A 23,029-nucleotide genomic window follows, 5' to 3' on the forward strand; every position below is an offset into this window, starting at 1 on the left:
GTAAGAAAAATCCTAATTAACCATACCAGTTTTTCAACCTTTTTTTTTCTTTCTAATACGCGAGTCGGTTCCGTTTAAGGAAAAAAAGGTACAAGGAATAAATTATTTTCTTACAAAATGTATTATTTTCCTACAAAATACGTGTGGCATTGCAATATCTACACATTTTAACTGAGGGCGACATTCAAATAAAAATATAAACTTTTTTTGGACAAACTCAAATCAAAATATTTTATGTGACGTTTATGTTACAACGTAAACAAATACTTTTTAAAAAAACTGTTATCAGATTAATTAATCCACTTGCTCTATGAATAAAAAACTACAAACTTGATATTCGATATATTTTATTTTTGTGTGGTAAAATATCTACGTATACGTATTGGTCATATTCTTAACTAGAAGACATGAAGGGGTTACGTCATCTTTAATATGTAATCATCAAAATTGTTTAACAGATGCATTTAGCAGATTATAGTTAGGGTAAATCAATACTATAATTCTATAAAAATGGTTAAGTAAATAAATATTAAATAGTTTAACATTTTATCAGAAAATAAAAATGGTAATATGCATAATATAGACCTCTCTTTTACACGGAAAAAAAGTTAAACAATCATGACATAATAAATGGTCTTCATTTTTTACGTGTATCAAAGTTCATATGGGGAGTAATAATCATAGTTAGCCTTTTCTCAAATATCCTCAAATTAGGCTCAAACTAATGTTCAAAATCTTCACGTAACTATTTTCTTTGTATCTCGATCTAGTTAGCTGTAAATACAACTCTCTGGAAGATTACTCAGGTTATGCATTTATATATATGTGCATCAAATTTTTGTGCACCTGCTTTGACATTCACGTAATAATCAATTATCTTCAATGATTATTCACCTAATTCAAACAATAAACACGAGGCGTTTGTTATATACTCTTATCATCACTACAAGAAATATGGACATTAATAGCAGAAAACTATAGCGCAGTTTTCGTAAATATTATTGTTGATAAATTTTTTTAAATAGAGCTCTATAATGGCGCTTTTAAAACGCTAAACATAAAATATGTAAGCGCGAACCAAAAATAAGTATTTTCGCCAAAGACTTAGTAAAATTTTAGTAAAAGTGACTCTTTTCCCTCTCCACCCGCGAAACTTAATAAAATTTTACTTAAAACTTAGAATAAAAAAAAAACCATTAGTCTCACTTCATCTCTCACTTCATCGAGCTATCCGCCGACGAGTCGACGACGGTCCATCTAACCCCAGTTCACCGGATAATCTCCACAATCTTCTTCACCGACAAAGCTCCTTTGTCAGTAGGTTCTTATCCGCCGACGAAGCTCCTCTGTTAACAGTCTTCTCCGCCAACAAATCGCATTTCAGTCAGTTTGCTTCATTAGATTTTTCGATTCAGTATTTTCTCAATTAGGGTTCTTCTGATTTAAGTTTAGATCTGTTTTATTTAGAGATTTCATAGTTAGGGTTCTGTCTTATTTAGAGATTTGAAGTTTAGATCTATCTTATATCGAGATTTGTCAGTAATTTGGGTTCTTTATTTGCAGGTTTTGGTACTCGCGGTTTGGAGGAATTTCTTTCTGGATTTCACCCAATTTCAATAGGTTAGTCCCCGTTTAGAGCTTGATAAGTTTTGTGTTTAGTTAATCAAAATTTTATTGTGAATTTGATTGTTTTGTGGATTGCACATGTACTATGTTTCTGCCTGAATCATGCTGGTTTTAATTACTGAATGGACGGTTCTCAATAAGGGTAGCATATAAAATGGTGGAGAAGAGATGGGTTCATCTATGTAGGTAATTACTTTTTCATAAATAAATTATAATGGTAAGTGGTTAATTTGTGCATGTCTGATTTAGTTTGTTTTGGTTTCAATGGCATGTACTGAAGGACTGATCCTGCTTATGAGATTGGTGCTTTAAATTTTGTTAAAGAGGTTACTGATTCTATAGGAGGATCTGATCAGTTGGTAATATGCCCATGTACGGACTGTCACAATGTTGATCGACATTTAGGCAGTGTAGTAGTAGATCACCTAGTAAGTAAGGAAATGGATGAGGCTTACAAGATACAGAGGGAGTGGTATCATCATGGAGAAGTGGTTTCAGTAGAAAACAATGTTAGTCAGTGGAATGAAGAGGTTTTAGGGTTATACAGAGCTGCTGAATACTTAGATGAAGAGTTAGCTGCTAAGAGTCAATTAGTGGATGATGTTGAGGGTGAGGCCGATGACAAGAAAGAGGACGAGTTCCTTGCAAAACTAGCAGATGCTGAAACTCCTTTATACCCTACGTGTGCAAAGGTCCTTCCAGAAGATATAATGAGGAAGCTGTAAACGATGGACTTCCAGAAGTTGGACCATTGCCATCCACTATTGATATGGTTATTGAAGACGTACATGAGGATGAGTCTCAGAATGCTCGGAGTGATTGTGAAGGAATATATGTTTGATGTCTTTTTAATTTTAGATAGTAGGCTGTCGAATATGTCTTCTTGAATTATATATTGATATGTTAAGACTTGCTTCACTCTCTTGAATCACTAACTGATCAGTACATTAACTTACAGTTATTGGTTATTACTGTTTTTTGAGTTTTCTAGGTGAACTAAGATGGTAAGCGAAAGAAGATGTTAGGCAAACAGATGAACCGTGATGAGGAGCCAGAATTTATATGTACTTTGCAACCAGTTGATGAGGTACCTGCACTGGTGCTTGTAGAAGATCATACGCCTGCAGAAAATGAGTTGCCTGCACAAAATGTGGTTCCTGCACAAAATGAGGTGCCTACAGAACAAGAAACAGAGAGAGAGTCTCATCGTAATAACCCTGCAAGTCCTTCGGTGCAACAGCCTAAAAGACGTCAAGGACCAACAAAGATGAAAGACATCGCCAAGGATCCAAATAGTAGAATAACTGTTGAATTCAATGATCTCGGAGAACCATGTGGACCAGGGTCTGTGAAGTTGTCATCGTACCTAGGCTCGTTGGTGCGGGAACATGTTCCTATCACTATTGCTGACTGGAGGAAAATTGGTGATGAGCGCAAAACAGTTTTCTGGAAATCTGTCCAGGTGAAATTTTCATCATATTTCTACATATAGTCGATACAAATTTTATTACATTTAATTATCTTCTATAAATTTGTGAATGCAGGCAAGGTTTGACCTTGATGGAGAGTATGAAAAGGTATATGTTCTGAAGCATATGGGATGCTTGTGGAGATCATACAAATCAAGCTTGGTACGAAAAGTCAGAGATGCGAATAACAATATTGGTAGGATGAAGCTGCGACCTAGTAATGTTCCTATTGGAGAATGGCGCAACTATATCAAAATTAAAACAAGTCAAGAATTCCAGGTAAACACTTCAACAATATCTTATTCAATCTTTAATTTACTAACTTTTTTTCTTTCTAGACTGTCAGTGATCAATACAAGGAGAGAAGACGCAAGCATATTCTCACACCACTAGTCGGAAAGGAATGGCTAGATTGGCAGAAGATATGGTAAGTAAAATACATTATTACGTCAGATTTAAATTTTGATAGGTAATGGTACGATAAATGTCTGTTTAATCTTGTTGCTTAGAAAAAAGAAAGCAAAGATCCATCTACAATCACAAGAGCAAAAGTTTGGGTCAAGTCACGCACCAAAAAATATGGCACACCCGTTAATACAAGAGCTGCTGAAACGATTGTAAGTATATAACCATCTCTGTGCGTAATGGTTTCTCTTTGTTCTTTTTCTCTAATAGAGTCTGTCATATATTCAGAGAAAGGCAAATGAGCTTGCTGCTTCTGGGAGTCACTCATCAACATCAACAAACCCAAAAGAAGATATCCTATCACAGGTTTTAGGTCCTAATCAACCAGGACGACTGCGGGCAATGGGTAGAGGGATGAGTATGACTAAATTGGCTTGTTTCCAAGTCAAGAGCAAACACCTGGCTGATATGCAACAAAACCAAGTCAACTTAGAGAATCAAGTAAAGGTTTTGCAAGAACAAATTGCTAAAATGAATAACGAGGTATGATAGCCAGGATTACTAATTTATGTAATTATTTTAATAGTCAATTGGTATTGATAATATATTAACAGGGAATTCTATTTCTGGTTTTGGTTTTGCTTTATTTCACAGAAAACAATTGAAGCTGAAGTAGGTGAAAACTCTGCTCAAAGAGTAAGTACTTGAAATTTGCTCATACCAAATATATTCTGTTTGCTGGTTTTAAATTTTGACTGCTATGCATATCGCTTTGTAGAGTATCACCAACAATGCAAAACCCAAATGTCTATTGCATGATTAGTCTGGTAGTGATGCTAAAGTTGCGGAGGGACTGATCATGTCATCTGATCCTGATGACTACGTCATAGATACTCGTTCAGGGCCTAAGTGTTATAAGGTGTTGCTGCAAACTACTGTCATTCCATATGCATGGCTTTGGAGACCTGTTGTTAAGATGAATACTATTGGGGAAGCAGTTGGATCAATGATGCATGGCCTCATAATTTTACTGTTGTTATAGACGACGCGATACCAGAAGACATTGATCCTAAGGTACGGTTTGAGTTTCTTTCATATGTTTACCATTAATTTTACATTTCAGATAGCCATAATCAGCTTCTTCTCTGCGTATGTTTATTAGAGTCCAAGCCCAGAATCTATCAACTACTACAGACTACTACATTGGGGAACAAATGATGAAGAAGTTGTGACAGAAGGTCGGTGGCAAAACAACAATAAGGACGCATTGGTTAATGGAGTTCCTATTGGACCAAAAGCTGTTAAAATATTCCTAGGTGTTGTGCATGAACCTGACACATTTCTATGGAGGCCCAATTCTAAACTGACAATCCTTGAAGACTGTTTGAAGTCTTTTATAGCATGGCCTGCGCATAGAGTAATGTTATGCGGACTAAACAGTGAAACACCATCACGTTCAGTGTCTCCTTCTCAACCAGATTCTGTAGAAACACCCCCGGCTCCTTCGAAGAAACCTCAGAAGGATTCACAATCTTTTTCAGAGTCTCCTACTCAACAAATTCAGGTAATATCTATCAGTTCTATACAGAGATAAGTTAAGGTTAATTTTTATAGTTTTAAAGCAGTGACTAAGTACTTCTTTTTGGGAAAAAATTGCAGCATAACAGTCCTACAGACGGTGTTTTCAACGAAAATAAGAAGTGCATGTTGATGGATGTTACTAGAAATAGAAGGGTGGTTGTTGAAGGTAGATGGTCTTCAAACAATCCTGACGTAACAGTTCACTTTGTTCCTTTGGGCCCTGATGGACTTCGTGTATGGGTAGACGTAGTAAAGGTCAATGATGCTGCTGTTTGGAGGCCTTCTTCTCATATTGAGTGTATGGAAGATGCAATAGGTACCACCATAGCATGGCCAGCGGACAAAGTGATCATCATCCAAGCTGTTGGAGTAAGAAGCACTATAACTTTCATTTTTTTCATACTTGATCGTTTGGTTGAGACTTGGTACTTGAATGGTTAGATCAATGAGTGTTGTTTTCAGACTTGTACTTGAATCTTATGTATGGTATTTTTAGTCTACAATCAAGTTCTTCTAAATTTAATTTCTTGCAAAGCATTATATAATATGTATATATATAAATATATATATATATATATATATACAAATATCGATTATAGAGCATATCAAAAAATCACAGCTACATAAAACTAAATTATAATGTCAATTTTTTGCAATAAGAAAATAAATTATAGCAAACATATATAGCTACACTTGATAAAAACATAGTACAAATATTCTGCTACTATTAACTCCATTATAGCTAAAAAAAAGACGCTACTAATAACATTACTATAGCAATATTATGACGCTATTATATATTGACAATTAATAACATAGGTAAAAAGCGTTATTGTATGTACCTTCTCTAAGATAGCACTAGTAAAGACAGCGTTTACAAAATCGCTATCAAAATAATAAAATAACTGTTTTTCGTGTGCTAACAATAAGCAAATTTTTAAATAACTACAAAATAACTAGTTATGTTTAATTTTTAAATAATAATAACAATGAAAACTAGTTACGTGGGATGTACGTATTATGTGTTGACCAGAAACATGCAAATCAATTGTTGACTGTGGATTCAGTTTAAGGAAGACCAAAACTGGAACTCGGCTGAGAGTGAGGCGTCACCAACCATGACATTGAAAGAAATGTAATTAGTCGTATTTTTTTAATGATATGTGGTATAATATATACGTATAATAACTGTCACGCAATCTATTATATATATATATATATATATATATATATGTGAAAAATTTCTGAGAGTTTCTAGAACTCAAGCCACGTGAAATTTTTCATAACTCAAAAAAACAAAAAAAAACACGTATGTAAACAATTTAAATGTCCACATGAACATGAATAGCTAAAATTTTAAATCTTATCCACACAACTCACAATTCCTCTTGTTACTTTTCTTAAAAACGTTCCTGCTATACTAAATTTTTCATTAACCAGGAAGAGAGTCTACACTTATATCTGAACAAAAGATCAAAGAAAAAGATAAAAATTAAAGGCACCGCGTAAAAAAAAATATAAGCCATATATAATTATTTTGTTGTTTTAAGCCATATTGTTATTATAATATACTAGGATGCCCGTCCGTGTATTACCGCACGAGAAAGTAAAAATTTTAAATAACTAACATTGTTAATTTTACATTTCGAGTGAAAATTTTATGGTAATGTTTTAACTGTATAATATAAAAGTCATAAATAATTATTAAAATGAATTAATCAAATTAGTTAAATAAAATATTTGTTGTATATATAAAAATGAAAAATCAGTTCAGTGACAATAAGAGGATTATGTTAAAGATATATAAATCTAGGTTGATTCAGACAATCAATTTTGAAAAATATTCAAATAAAATAAAATTTAAATCATTATTCTATCAAAATTTATAAAAAATAATAAGAGAATCAGGGAGAAAGAACTCATAGCTGCAATCAACCAAATTGACTAAAAGATAAATCTATGAAAATTAGAAACCACAATTAATTACCTAAATTATTATTTGAAGAGATGATCAATACATGTTAGATGGAAAACGACACCAAACAAAAGTTAGATGAATGAATCAATAAATACAACAATACAAATTTTTTAACAAAGATGAGTGAATCAATGTTGATTAATAAATTGAAAGAAAATAATACTCGGAATTTTTAAATTTGGAGGTGTTAAACAATACTCAAAGAACAAATTCAATGTCCATAAATATATATTTATATATATTTAAACAAAGAGGTGTGAAACAAAATGTGCGAAAACTAACAACTGTGAACATTGAAAGCTGGGAGTACGACGAAAAAACATAGAAGTGTGAATAAAGGTACAAAAATTAATAGGTGCGATTTTTAAAAGATGGGGATACGACGAATAGATGCAAAAATATGAAAATAAAGACGTGTGAAACAAAAAAGTGTGAAACAAAAGGTGCAAAGACTAACAAGTGCAAACATTGAAATCAAGGGGTACGACGAAGAAACACAATTGTTGGATCAAAACATTGTAACTTTATATAAACAAAAAAGTGTAAAACAAAAAGGTGTGAAAACTAACGGGTGCCTACATGGAAAGTTGGGGGTGCAATGACGAAACACAAATTTTTTGATCGAGTCTTTGCAACTTTTGAGATCATTAACAAAGGGTGAGATCATTAATAATACTTAAAGAGCAGAAATTCTTTTCAAAATCCATAAAAATCTGTATATAAAAACAAAAAGGTGTGAAAAAAAGAGGTATGAAACAAAAAGGTGTGAAAACTAACAAGTGCAACCACTGAAAGCTAGAGGTACGAGGAAGAAACACAATTGTTGGATCAAAACATTGCAAATTTATATAAACGAAGAGGTGTAAAACAAAATGGTGTGAAGACTAATGGGTGCCAACATAGAAAGTTGGGGGTGCAACAAAGAAACACAATTGTTGGACCGAAACTTTGCAACATTTGAGATCATTAACAAATGGTGAGATTATTAATAATACTCAAAGAACAAAAACTCTTTTAAAAGTCCATAAAAATCTGTATCTATATATAAAAACAAAGAGTGTGAAAACAAAGAGGTGTGAAACAAAAAGGTGTGAAACAAAAATGTGCAAAAACTAACAAGTGTAACCATTGAAAGCTAGGGGTATGACGAAGAAACACAATTGTTGGATCAAAACATTTCAACTTTATATAAACAAAGAGGTGTAAAACATAAGGGTGTGAAAACTAACAGGTGCTAACATGGAAAGCTGGGGGTGCAACGAAGAAACACAATTGTTGGAATGAAACTTTGCAACTTTTGAGATCATTAACAAATGGTGAGATCATTAATAATACTCAAAGAAAAAAAACTATTTTCAAAGTCCATAAAAATCTGTATATATATAAAAACAAAGAGGTGTGAAAACATAGAGGTGTGAAACAAAAAGATTAAAAATTAATAGGTGCGATTTTTAAAAGATGGAGGTACGACGAAGAAACACGATTATTGGAAAAAAAATTTGCAACTGTTGGGATCATTAATAATTATAAACCGTTAGATGAGATAATAGAAATAATATCATCCGTTAGATTAAAGTTGACCCCCAAAAATGGGTTTGCTATTATATATAGAAACACAATTGTTGGATCAACACATTGCAACTTTATATAAACAAAGAGGTGTAAAACATAAGGGTGTGAAAACTAACGGGTGCCAACATGGAAAGTTGGGGGTGCAACAAAGAAACACAATTGTTGGAATGAAACTTTGCAACTTTTGAGATCATTAACAAATGGTGAGATCATTAATAATACTCAAAGAACAAAAACTATTTTCAAAGTCCATAAAAATCTGTATATATATAAAAACAAAGAGGTGTAAAAATTAATAGGTGCGATTTTTAAAAGATGGAGGTACGACGAAGAAACACGATTATTGGAAAAAAAAATTTGCAACTGTTGGGATCATTAATAATTCTAAACCGTTAGATGAGATAATAGAAACAATCTCATCCGTTAGATTAAAGTTGACCCCCAAAAATGGGTTTGTTATTATATATAGAAACACAATTGTTGGATCAAAACATTGCAACTTTATATAAACAAAGAGGTGTAAAACATAAGAGTATGAAAACTAACGGGTACCAACATAGAAAGTTGGGGGTGCAACGAAGAAACACAATTGTTGGAATGAAACTTTGCAACTTTTGAGATCATTAACAAATGGTAAGATCAGTAATAATACTCAAAGAACAAAAACTATTTTCAAAGTCCATAAAAATCTATATATATATATATAAAAAAAAACAAAGAGGTGTGAAAACATAGAGATGTGAAACAAAAATGTGTAAAAATTAATAGGTGCGATTTTTAAAAGATGGAGGTACGACGAAGAAACACTATTATTAGAAAAAAAACTTGCAACTGGTGGGATCATTAATAATTCTAAACCGTTAGATGAGATAATATAAACAATCTCATTCGTTAGATTAAAGTTCACCCTCAAAAATGGGTTTGCTATTATATATAGATATTTGTAATTTATATGAAGATAATTTGATGAGTTTTGTGAGTTTCATACAGTCAAGTCACGTGAAAGCCGTCATAGTTTACAACTTGTGTGACTATATAAACAAGGCCACAAGAGACTGATGATGATTCACAAGCAAAGAAAAGCTCCAATTGCGCTTCCTAAAATTTTCACAGTACTTATCCATCCAAAATGTCGAACTCGTTTTGGGGATTATTCTCTCTCGTTTCCATCCTCCACTGTGTCGCTGCTCTTCGATGTCGTCCCGACCAAACCGAGATACTTAAACATTTCAAAAACGAGTTTCAGTCCTCCAGCATCTGCAGCGACGACATCAACTTCTTCAGCGGTGTGGTTTGCGATAACACGACTGGTGCAGTCACGTTTCTTGAACTCCCGGGTGGATGTTTACGTGGAACTCTGAGACCAAACAGTAGCCTATTCGAGTTGAGTCATCTCCGTCACCTAAACCTCTCTTTCAACAACTTCGATTCTTCTCCCTTGTCCTCTGCGTTTGGTCAACTCAAAAATCTCGAGGTTTTGCTTCTCTCCTCTAATGGCTTTGCCGGCCAAGTTCCTTCTTCAATACGTAACCTACCCAAATTATCTAAATTACAACTTTCCCACAACAAGCTCACTGGTAGTTTAACACCATTCGTACAGAATCTAACCAAGCTAGATCTTTCTTTTAATCAATTCTCTCGAACCATACCTTCTTCTTGTTGGGATAAGCTTGAAGAAACCTTGAGTTAGAAGATAATTCCTAATCCTAGAATAGTTGGGTTTGCAAAGAGATAAGGATCAAAGTATTTAGGAGATATCTAAATACTAGTAGTTCCTACTAGGATTAGGAATAACAGAGTTATATATAAGGATATGTTGAGATGTGACATATTTATGAGGTTTTGAGAAAAGAGAGATAGAGAACTTAAGTTTTGAGAGATTTTCTTAAGCTAAATAAAAGTGAGTTGTTCTTTTAATTCTTGTGTTCTTTACAAACCTTTGTTCTATATTTGGTATCAGAGCCTGAATCTTTGGGCAAGAAATCATGTCAGAGATTATCGTAGCTACACCACGACCTAAGGAAGGAGGAGGATCTCCCTCTATTGTTTGTCCAATGCTAATGTCGACTAACTACACTGTTTGGGCAATGAATATGAGAATTGCTCTCCGAGTACACAAAGTCTGGGATGTCATCGAACCTGAAACTGAACAAATTGATCCAGAGCAAAACGATATAGCCATGGCTCTTTTGTTTCAATCAATACCTGAAAGCTTAACACTACAGGTTGGAGAACTAGATACAGCTAAGAAGATGTGGGATTCAATTCGGTCGAGAAACGTTGGAGCTGAAAGAGTTGGGGAAGCTAGACTTTAAACTTTGATGGCAGAATTTGAAAAACTGAAGATGAAAGAATCTGAAAACATTGATGATTTTTCGGGAAAGTTAGCTACGATTTCATCAAAGTCAGCAGCCCTAGGAGCTAACATAGAAGAGTCGAAGATAGTCAAGAAATTTCTTAGTAGTCTTCCCCGAAAGAAATTTATTCAGATAGTTGCTTCTCTAGAACCAGTTCGAGATTTGAACACCATCAGTTTTGAAGATATCGTTGGCAGACTGAAAGCTTATGAGGAACGTATCCGTGAGGAAGAGGAGATTCAAGAGGAGCAAGGAAAACTGATGTACACAGAGTCACAGACTAGCCAACAGTACCGAGATTACAATAACAAATCTGGAGGTTTTAGAGGAAGAGAAACTAGTCAACAATACCGAGATTATAATAATGAATCCGGAGGTTTTAGAGGAAGAGGTAGAGGTGGAAGATCATTCAATAGAGGACGAGGAAGAGGACGCTACGGTGGAAGAAATATGTCTCAAGTTACATGTTTTCGATGTGATCAAACTGGCCACTTCGCCTCACATTGTCCAGATCGACTGCTCAAGCTGCAGGAAACAGAGGAAAGTAACAACAAAGATACAGAGGATGCAGATTGAGCTCTTGATGCATGAAGTGGTCTACCTTAATGAGAAAGACTGTATACCAACTAAGTATGAGAAGGATCGCATATCAAGTAAGATTGAGACAAATTCAGGGAAAGATAACATATGGTATCTTGACAACGGAACCAGTAACCATATGACTGGGGATAGAAGGTATTTCAACAAGCTGGACAGCTCTTTAAATGGAAAAGTTTGCTTCGGTGATGGTTCGAGGATTGATATCCAAGGAAAAGGAACAATTGCTTTTATTGATCAAAACGGAAAATCACGAATTATGAAAGATGTCTATTTCATTCCTGATCTTAAGAGCAATATTATAAGTCTAGGTCAGGCCACTGAAGCAGGGTGTGACATTCGGTTGAGAGAAAATTACCTGACTATGAGAGATGAAGACGGAAATTTGCCTGTAAAAACAGAGAAGTCTAAGAACCGATTGTACAAGGTTCAGATGGGACTGCAAGACAATACAAGTTTATTTTTGGCGGATGTAAGTGAGCCAAGTAAGTGGCATGCGAGGTTGGGACATATCAATTATGCATCTTTAACTTCAATGCTAGAGAAAGAACTGGTTTTAGGAGCACCGAAACTATCTGCTGGAAAGGAAATATGCAGTTCGTGTCTACTTGGGAAGCAAACAAGACATGTATTTCCTCAGGAAACTACGTTTCGAGCTAAACAAAGACTAGAACTTCTACATGGAGACCTTTGTGGCCTGATTACACCAAGTACACCTGCTGGGAACAGGTATGTTTTTGTGATCATTGACGAATTCTCCCGTTACATGTGGATGATGCTACTAAAAGAAAAAGGAGAAGCATTTCACAAATTCCAGAAGTTCAAGGCTATGGTTGAAAAGGATGTTGTTGAATAAATACAGACATTTAGAACGGATAGAGGAGGAGAGTTTGTGTCTACTGAGTTTAACTCATTTTATGAAAAAACAGGCATAAAGAGACATTTAATAGCACCTTACAGTCCACAACAGAACGAAGTTGTAGAGAGATGCAATCGGACATTGATGGAGATGACCAGAAGCATCTTGAAGCATATGCACATGCCTAACTATCTTTGGGGAGAAGCACTTAGACACTCTACCTATTTGTTGAACAGGGTAGCAACACGGGCCTTGAAGGATATGACACCTTATGAATTGTTTCGTGACAAGAAACCTACAGTTGAACACATTAGGATTTTTGGGTGTATTGCTTATGCCAAGGTGGAGAAACCGAATTTAAGAAAACTGGATGATCGAACAAGAGTGCTTGTTCACCTAGGAACCGAACCTGGTTCTAAGGCGTATCGCTTGTTGGCACCTTAGACAAAATGAATCATAGTAAGTCGAGACATAGTGGTCGACGAAACAAGAGGATGGAACTGGACTAAAAGCGTGTCTAGAGAGGAAAACGATGAGAGTTTTAAGATTGTTTTTGGTATTTTTGGAAATCACGGACTTCGAGAATATAAAGAAGATGAGACTGCAGTTGTGAACATTGATGAAGATTCTAGGAGCGAGACTGATAATGTTGAACATTCCGAGAACAGAGAAAGAATGACTTACGAGAAGAAAACAGAGCAAGAGTCACACGAGACTGAAAGATTGCCTGCAGATTTAGCAGATACTTCGACAGAACCTGTACTACGAAGATCAACACGACCAAGCATTAAACCAAAGTACTTGGAGGACTATGTCTTGCTTGCAGAGGAAGAAGGTGAGTTCCTGTTACTGCGTCTTAGTAATGAACCTAGGAATTTTGAAGAAGCAATATTGTCTAAGGAGTAGACACGAGCTTGTGAAGAAGAGATATGTTCGATTGAGAAATTTAAAACATGGGAGCTGGTTGATTTACCCTTTGAAGCAAAACCAATTGGTTTAAAGTGGGTGTTCAAGTTGAAAAGGAATTGTGATGGTAGTATCAACAAATACAAAGCTCGACTTGTCACTAAAGGGTATGTGCAGAAATATGGTGTGGATTTTGAAGAAGTTTTTGCTCCTGTTGCTAGAATCGAAACCATAAGACTGCTTATTGATCTTGCTGCATCACATGGTTGGGAGATACATCATCTCGATGTCAAGACAACCTTCCTTCATGGTGAGATTAAGGAAACTGTGTATGTTTCTCAACCAGAGGGCTTTGAGAAAAAAGGCACTGAAGGGTTAAGACAGGCACCTAGAGCCTGGAACAATAAGTTAAATCAGATTTTACAGGAATTACAGTTCTTGAAGTGTTCGAAGGAACCTTCGGTGTATCGGAAGAACATTGGAATTGATTTACTTATCATAGGTGTCTATGTGGATGACTTATTTGTAACAGGAACAAGTCTGGTTGTGGTTAACAAATTTAAGGAGGAGATGGCTTCTAAATTTGAAATGAGTGATCTTGGGAGGTTGACATACTATCTCGGGATGCAAGTAAATCAACACCAAGATGGTATTACCTTGAGTCAAGCCCGATATGCTCACAAGATTTTGGAGGAAACAGGAATGTCACAATGCAATTCTGTTCTTATACCTATGGAACCTGAGTTGAAGTTGTCTAAAGCAGAGAAGGAAAAGGAGATCAATGCAACGACTTATAGAAAGAATGTTGGATGTCAAAGGTATCTATTGCATACTAGACCGGACCTTTCGTATTGTGTAGGGATTATCAGTCGCTAAATGCAAAGTCCTAGGGAGTCGCATGGAGCAGCCATGAAGCAATGCTTAAGGTATCTTAGGGGAACCATCATTCTCGGTCTATCTTATGGAAGGAAGAAGGTGCCTCGGCTAATAGGTTACAGGGACAGTAGCCATAACGTTGATGAAGACGATAGAAGGAACACCTCAGGACACATCTTTTACCTTGGTGATAGTCCTATCACTTGGTGCTCACAGAAACAGGATGTTGTGACATTGTCTTCATGCGAAGCAGAATTCATGGCTGGGACAGAGGCGGCGAAGCAAGCTGTTTGGTTACAAGATTTACTGGTTGAGATCACTGGAGCTGCAGAGGAAAAATTTATCATACGGATTGATAATCAATCGGCAATTGCTCTTACAAAGAACCCAATCTTTCATGGAAGGAGTAAGCACATACACAGACGCTATCACTTCATAAGAGAAAGAGTTGAGAATGGCCAGATTGAAGTAGAACATGTTCCAGGAAATGAGCAAAGAGCTGACATTCTTACTAAAGCTTTAGACAAAAACAAGTTCAGAGAAATGAGAAGTCTCATGGGAGTTCAAGACCTGACAAAGACAGCCTTCAAGCTTAAGGACGAGATCGTTGGGATAAGCTTGAAGAAACCTTGAGTTAGAAGATAATTCCTAATCCTAGAATAGTTGAGTTTGCAAAGAGATAAGGATCAAAGTATTTTGGAGATATCTAAATACTAGTAGTTCCTACTAGGATTAGGAATAGCAGAGTTATATATAAGGATATGTTGAGATGTGACATAACTTATGAGGTTTTGAGAAAAGAGAGATAGAGAGCTTAAGTTTTGAGAGATTTTCTTAAGCTAAATAAAAGTAAGTTGTGCTTTTAATTCTTGTGTTCTTTACAAACCTTTGTTCTATACTTCTCTCATCACCATGCCTTTCTTGTCTTTTCTTGATTTGAGTGACAATTATCTCATTGGCTCATTTGAAATCACTAATATTTCTTCGTCTAAACTCGAGATTTTACTACTTGGGAATAACCATTTTGAAGCAGAGATCATAGATCCTATTTTAAAGTTGGTTAATCTCCAATATCTCAGCCTCTCTTCCTTAAACATAAGCCATCCGGTTGACTTAACACTCTTCTCTTCTCTCCGATCTTTGTCATACCTTCATCTTTCCAGAACCAGTTTAACACCATGGAGTGTGAAGTCAGGCATCGGAGTTCCAAAGGACATGGAGATCTTGATCTTGTCCGGATGCAACATCAGTGAATTCCCCAGATTCTTGAAGTCCTTAAAGAAGTTATCGTTTTTAGATCTTTCAAACAACAGAATCAAAGGAGAAATTCCTGATTGGTTATGGAGTCTTCCTCTTTTAGCCTCTCTGGATCTTCACAACAATTCATTCACTGGATTCAAAGGTTTGCTGGATCATGTTTTAGCCAATTCATCCGTACAAATATTAGATATTGCTTCAAACTCTTTCAAATGTTCATTCCCTAATCCACCAGTATCCATCATCAACTTGGCTGCTTGGAACAATAGTTTCACAGGAGAGATACCTCTCTCTGTCTGTAACCGAACCGCTCTCGCTCTTCTTGATCTATCCTACAACAACTTCACTGGCTCAATCCCTCCATGTATGGGTAATTTTACCATAGTGAATCTCCGGAAAAACAAGTTGGAAGGAAACATTCCAGACGAGTTCTATAGTGGTGCTTTGACACAGACATTTGACGTTGGATACAATAGGCTAACCGGAAAGCTTCCAAGATCGCTCTTAAACTGCTCTCTCATAAGATTTTTAAGTGTGAATCATAACAGAATCAATGACTTGTTTCCCTTATCGCTCAAGGCATTGCCAAATTTGAAAGTTCTTATTCTCCATTCAAACAGATTTTGTGGTCCTATATCTCCACCTGATGTGCAAGGTCCTCTTGCATTTCCCAAGCTCCAGATACTCGAAATATCGCATAACAGATTTACCGGAACCTTACCAATAAATTACTTTGCAAACTGGAGTGCAACAATCCGCAAAGATGAAAGATGAAAAAAGGCTATATATGGGAGTTTATTCGTATGATCGGTTTGGCTATGATGATAAGTTGGATTTGTAATACAAAGGTCTATACATGGAGCAAGGGAAAGTTCTTACTTTCTACTCTGCCATTGATTTCTCTGGAAACAAACTCGAAGGAGAGATTCCAGAATCTATTGGTCTTTTGAAAACATTGATTGCTCTCAACTTATCAGACAACTCATTCACAGGACATATCCCTATGACTTTCGCCAATGTGACTGAGCTCGAGTCATTAGACCTGTCAGGGAACAATCTCTCAGGGGAGATTCCACAAGAACTCGGGAGACTATCGCATTTGGCGTACATAGATGTGTCTAATAATCAGCTCACTGGTAGAATACCACAAGGGACACAAATCATAGGGCAGCCTAAATCCTCATTTGAAGGGAATCGAGGGTTATGTGGTCTTCCTCTTGAAGAAAACTGTTTAAGGGAAGACGCACCATCCACACATGAGCCCAAAGAAGAAGAAGAAGAAGGAATATTGGAGTGGAGAGCAGCAGCAATAGGGTATGGGCCAGGAGTGTTGTTTGGATTGGACATGTTGTTGCTTTGTACAAGCCTTGGTGGTTCATCAAGAATGATGGTCAGAGGCATCAGACACCTGTAGTATTGATTTGTTTCTTTTTATGTACTTTTTTTGTGTGTAGTTTGATCTGTGAATGCGTCTTAAGTTAATGAAAATCATGATTATGGCATGTTGTGTGTCACTACTTACTATAAACTCTGTTTCTGTTAATAGAGGAGCCGAAACTACTAAATTACTTCCACATTATTATGGAAACATAAGAAACAAAATAAATTGTGGGATCTTATTTACCAACAGACGAAAACATGTGAATTTTTTTGAATAATGGAAACAAAATTAACCCTTAGTGTTTAGGGTTTTCTACAAAATTGTAAGGATAACAAATAGGCATTAAACCGACTCTCGTATTAGGTTTGTTCAAATCAATTTAATCACATTATAATCAAATTCTTATAAGAATAGGAACCTGATGTTTTTTACTTTTTTTAATACCTTCTCGTATGTTATCCAATCCGAACTGTGAGTATCTATCTGTCAATGTTTTGTTTTGGAGACACTATTGGTTTTTGACTTCTGTAACAAAAAAACAAAGCATAGAAAATTAAAAGAAGCAGAAAATTTAACGAATTCAGATCCCAACGTGGAACCTTACATCTCGCCAGGATGATGAAAAACATCTCGGAAATCCAATAATATATATAGCTTGTTTAAAACTCAACTACGCATACAAATGATATCATCTGTTCCGCACACTTATATGTTTTATACTATGTTTCATAACCTTTAGAATCTACCAGACTACCAGAGACTTTTCTTTTGTTCAAGCCGTGATCTTCACATCTTTGTAGATTCTCTGATGAAGCCTTTACCGCAGCTATCTAACAAGCTTCACGGGAGTTGTTAGGAAACGTCTTGGTCACAGACTTTTTACGGTCTTGTTCTCTGATCCTCTGTCTCCACAGGTGAAGAAGGGCTGATGCAACATGGCAAATTTTGCGGTCTTTATGCTTTGTAAGTCCCTCAAGCTTTTCCATCATCCTCCTTGGCTCAGTAGTTTTTGGAGAAATGTTGATTTTCATAAGTAGCGAGAGTGCATCAATGCAGCGAGAGGCCTCTAGTTTACCCGAGAGAATGCCCTTAGTGTTGGCCACATCAGCAGCTTTCTTTGCTGCTTCGAACAGCTTCACCATCTCATCCACTTTCTTGTTCTTCAGCTCCTTTTCTGTTGTAGTCTTCTTTGTCAATGAACCCGAACTTGGTACGTAGGCAATATCTTCATGTGGCTTCTTCGTCTTACCATCCTCCAAAGCGACACGTCTTCTCTTCATGTTAAGCTGCTTTAGATCACTCTTTGTATCTTTCTTAAAATATTTCTCGTCCCAAGTCTCAGATTTATGATCCTCTTTCTGTTTCAGCACCAAAACATCGTTCCTTGCTTCTTTCTTAATCTTCTCTGTTTCACGAGTCAGTGATCTCTGATCTTCTTTATTCAACTCCGAGAGTTTGATCGTTTTCTTAATCTCTACCGCTTCAAGAGTCTGAGAACTCTCGTCTTCCGTCTTCTTCAACTCCGAACACCTTGTGAGAACAGGCTTCTTTCTCTCTAGACGAGCCTTGGTAAGAGTAGCTTGGAAAGAGTTGTCGCTTCCTTGGGTGTAGATTGTCTTCAACCACGAATGAAACAAAACTTGAGCTTCCTTACGGATCTTAGGGTTCCTATGACTTCTCAAAGCCTCCAGCTTAGCTATTGATTCAGAATGTTCCATATCCTTCACGGAAAGAGATAGAGACTTCAAGTGCTTCAACAAATCGGTGCACCTTTCGACTCCGCCTGGTTTCCGTGTATTGTACGTAGCCTTCATTGCATCAGCAGTCAAGTCACGTAAATCAGATCTCTCCTCGACAATACTTACTCTCATCCTTTCTTCGTTCTTGATCGTCATGAGTGGCTAGGGTTTCAGTGTAGGTTGAATCGAAATATGAAGAGATTATGAGGAATAGTGGAAATAAATATATCGATCAAACTAAGCATGACCAAATCAGGTTTTTCTTTGAAAACAAATCTAATAAAGCGGATAACATGATATCGTAACAAATCCAACCAAAAAGAAAAGGAAACATGCAAGCAATTAGCAAAATCCTAATTAATTAACCATACCAGTTTTTTTTTAACTTTTTGTATATTTTCTTCCTAATACGCGAGTCGGTTTGGTTTAGAAAAAAAAAGTACAAGGAATTAATTATTTTCTTACAAGATGTATTATTTTCCTACAAAATATGTGGCATTGCAATATCCTTTCCTGCACATATTATTATTAATTGAGAGCGGCAATTAAATAAAAATAGAAACTTTTTATGGACATACTCAAAGAAAATTATTTTATGTGTCGTACGTGTTTACTTTATATAGAACACAAAAAAAAAATGTTATCAGTTTAATTAATACCCTTTGTATGAATAAAAAAAATACAAACTCGATATTCGATCTATTTTATTTTTGTGTGCATGGTAAATATCTGCGTTTTGAGGCATAATCAAACTCATATGGCGTATCCTTTCATGTGAAGATTCACTGTGGGTGCCTGGGTGGTGTGGGTTAAACAGTATCTACTTAAGCATTCGTCTCTCTGGGCAGTTGCTGAGACGCAGACTGGCTATTGCATGTGGCGTAAAATACTTAAGTTCATGGCCACTGCCAAACTGCTCTGTAAGACTATAGTAAAAGATGGTAAGCGAACATCCTTCTGGTTTGACAATTGGTCCACTATGGGCAGGCGTGGGAACGGCGACGCCGTAGACGACATCGCAATACCCATCTAAACTCCATGGTGGAAGCACTCGCACACCACTGGACTAGAAGAACATGTGAGGCCGATGTGGTTCTTTGGAAGGGGAAGAATGATGTCTTTCGCCCACGTTTATCTACAAAGGATACCTGAAATAATGTTCGAATAGCTTTAGCGACTGTTGCATGGAGTAATGGTGTATGGTTTACACACGCTACTCCGAAATACACATTTTGAGTCTGGCTAGCTGTCCAAAACCGGTTGTCTACAGGGGATAGGATGCAGTTATGGAACAGGGGAGCCAATACTACTTGTGTGTTCTGTCCAAATGCTATTGAAACTAGAGATCATCTTTTCTTTTCATGTGATTTCTCAGCAGGGATTTGGAAGGATCTCGCTTCAAACATCTACACCAATCGGTATTCCACGAACTGGCAAACAATTGTGGCTTCCGTCTCTACTCACTGGGCAGACCGAACCGTCGGTTTCCTTGCTCGTTACGTCCTGCAGATTACGAATGCCTACTGCTTCAGCACAAATAATTAAATGGATCGATCGATAAGTTAGAAACCAACTTTTGGCCATCAAGCTCCGGGGGGGGGGGGGGGGGGGTGGATTATGTGCGATATGACGACGACTTACACACCTGGCTTGCCTCCAGATTCTCCACTGATCTAGTAACAAATTAATCTGGTTTTTGTTTGATCTCTTCTAACAAACACGTTGCACAAGCTGTAAAAATGCTATTTTCTTTTTTGAATCTAATTTAACATTCTATTAAAAAAAAATAATAATAATAACTACCATGGTAAAATGCTCAACAGCTTTTTACGTGTATATCGATCAAAGTTCATATGGGGAGGAAATCATAGCTAGCTTTCTCAAATATCCTCAAAACTAATGTTCAGCTAGCGACTTCAAAATCTTCTCGTAATTATTTTATTTGTATCTCTGGTTAGCTTCAAATACAACTCTCCCGAAGATTAGTCACGGTATCTTATATAATAGGAGAAGTTTTTTCTCAACTTCTTCTAAAGACATGACACATGGTTTGTTATATAGCTGACACCTGTTTTCACCTCATTTTTACAACCTTTATTTTTACTTCTACGTACTTAAACAAATTAGTCAAAATACAGACCCACCAAACTATATTGTCAGCCCCTAAAACCAAACGACAAAAACGATGTCGATCCCACCTGTTTGTCAGCCCCTAAAACCAAACGGCAAAAACGATGTCGATCCCACCTGTTCTCACTTCTCATCTTCTCACTTCTTCACCTTCGTTCCAGTAGCCTTTGTGTTTTTGTATTAGTTTATTTAATCATCAATTCTTAAAAATCTCATCTTCTGCAAAACGTAAAAGTTTTAGTAATTATTTATTCTGAACATAACGTCTTTTGTATTAATAGGTAACATTTTTGTATTTGGGGTTTATAACTAAGGGATTTTTCTAGTTTTCTCTATAGGTAACGTCTCCTGTTCATGTTTTTGAGATGAAGTAGCAAGTTGAGCCGTAGTGTCGTCTGGTGAATACCTCTTTATTGTTCATGCATATTTGATATCTAATTTCTTTTCACTGTATCATTATTTGGGTTTATAATGTGGCTGAACTTCTTTGCAGTTCAGCCAATTTTGTTCCTTTCTTTTTAATTTATATGGTGGATTATGGTACATACTTGTGACTAGGTCTGTGAGAGATTGCAGTTGAAACCATATTATATTCATATTTCGATTTTGTCTTTCATTCTTCTTACACCAGTGCCCTGTTTTTTTTTTTTTTTTTTTTTTTTGTTAAAAGGCATAACACCAGCGCCCTGTTGGAGAGTTTATTATTTAAAGTAAGAAGAACATAAAAATAAAGACAGAGACGAGACAAGGATCACCACAAAAAGACACCCAAAAAGAAGTATACAACATTTTAGTCTTCATTCATACAGGTTTTTTCTTCCACAAGATTACTAAGGATGATAACTAAAATTTTTCACATTAACAATTTCTTCAAATTACAAGCTTAAAAGTTACTTATTGAGCTGAGATTTAATATATTTATTAGATGATGACATGTACAATTTCCTTTAACTTAAGCTACAAACTATTTATTGGGTGATCTGTGTAATTTTCTTACGACAAAAAAAAACATATACTTTATAGAACAAAATATGGAATTAGATATTTCAAGAAGAAATTTTTCTCATAACAATCTCTTCTTAATTGTAAATTTGATGCAGGGTTTGATGTCCAACATCATCAAGCAACGGGTGGCTGTATAATTCGTAATCATTTGGGTTTTCCTTTAGGTTGGGTTATTTATGTCTTCAAGAACCTTTATGTAATGATCAAATTTGAAGTAATATAAGTTCTTTTTTGTGGAAATAAAATAATTTCTTCAAACTACAAGTTTAAAAGAGTTATTTATTTGAACTGAGATTTAAATTAATATATCTATAATTAGATGACCTGCTTAATTTTGTTTATTTCAATCAAAAATTATTTATAAACTGACCTACTATATATAAAAAGAACCATAGACAGAACAAAATAATTATTCAAATTCAATACGTGAGTAAATTTATTTATTCATTAGAGTGTTTAGTTAAGAATTTCTTCAAATTCAATTATTTTCTGAACAATAATTATTTATTTTTAAAATGTTTTGTAAGAATATTTTCTATAAATACTCAATTAGAAATACAAAGGTAGAAGCTAAGTATATTAAATTTTACATACGTTAAAATATTTTAAAAATTTTATAATATATCTCGCGCATAGCGCGAGCCGACTTCTAGTTTATATATATATGTATGTTCAGCAGTTGTTGTTGTTCTACTTCTTACATGAATACAAAAACACCTTCGTTGACATTCACCTAATAACCAATCATCTTCAATAATTACTCACCTAATTCACACGATAAACACGCGGCGTTTATATATCTAATAATTTACAGAGATGCTAATCCTACCCAAAAAAAATATAAATTCATAGATGCTAAAAAAAAAGGATTATATAGTTACGTTTTCTTTATTCAAAATGATGAAAATATAAACTCAATGACGTGAAACACAAAAAAAAGCTTTTCTCTCTTTTCTCTCTCTAAAAATCTTTCAAAGAGAGAGAAAGCTTTTCCGGTTTGTTTTGCCGTCCAGATTTATTGACTATTTCTGGATTTTCTTTCAGCATCATCAGCTTATTATTATTGCCTTTAGCTGTGTCTTTTATGTTTAAGCTTCTTCAATTGGTTTTTAGTTAACAGAGGTGGATTAATCGGAGTTCGTATTCTCTTTTGAGATTTATGGATCCGTATTAGATCTTCACCTTCTGTTTTGCAGTTGTCGGCGAAATACAAAAGAATCTATCTTCGATCTTCACTCGACGTTAGTTTCATTCTCCGGCGGAATCGATGGCTTCAACGGCGAAGGATGAC

The 23,029-nt window shown here is 35.5% G+C and overlaps 1 protein-coding gene and 2 pseudogenes across 1 annotated transcript; 2 read left to right on the forward strand and 1 right to left on the reverse strand.

Moving 5' to 3' along the window:
* The first annotated feature begins 2,875 nt into the window (after positions 1-2,875).
* On the forward strand, positions 2,876-5,522 carry LOC147940797 (uncharacterized; annotated as a pseudogene).
* A 4,238-nt stretch (positions 5,523-9,760) lies between these two features.
* LOC104704265 (receptor like protein 22-like) lies at positions 9,761-16,949 on the forward strand (annotated as a pseudogene).
* A 745-nt stretch (positions 16,950-17,694) lies between these two features.
* Positions 17,695-18,759, reverse strand: LOC104704268 (uncharacterized). The gene is made up of 2 exons (XM_087458275.1): positions 18,378-18,759; positions 17,695-18,308 (listed from the first exon to the last, which is right to left on the reverse strand). Exons 1-2 carry the CDS (start codon positions 18,757-18,759, stop codon positions 17,695-17,697), a joined length of 996 nt encoding a protein of 331 aa, XP_087314401.1.
* Positions 18,760-23,029: the final 4,270 nt, after the last annotated feature.

The sequence above is a fragment of the Camelina sativa genome, chromosome 7 (genome assembly GCF_030686135.1).
Source record: "Camelina sativa cultivar CO46 ecotype springtype chromosome 7, ASM3068613v1".
Classification (NCBI taxonomy): domain Eukaryota; kingdom Viridiplantae; phylum Streptophyta; class Magnoliopsida; order Brassicales; family Brassicaceae; genus Camelina; species Camelina sativa.

Coding starts and splice junctions, on each gene's coding strand:
- LOC104704268 (XM_087458275.1), bottom strand. CDS start 18,759: ATGACGATCAAGAACGAAGAAAGGATGAGAGTAAGTATTGTCGAGGAG. Junction 18,309..18,377: donor AAGGTGTTCGGAGTTGAAGA/AGACGGAAGACG, acceptor AACTCTCGGAGT/TGAATAAAGAAGATCAGAGA.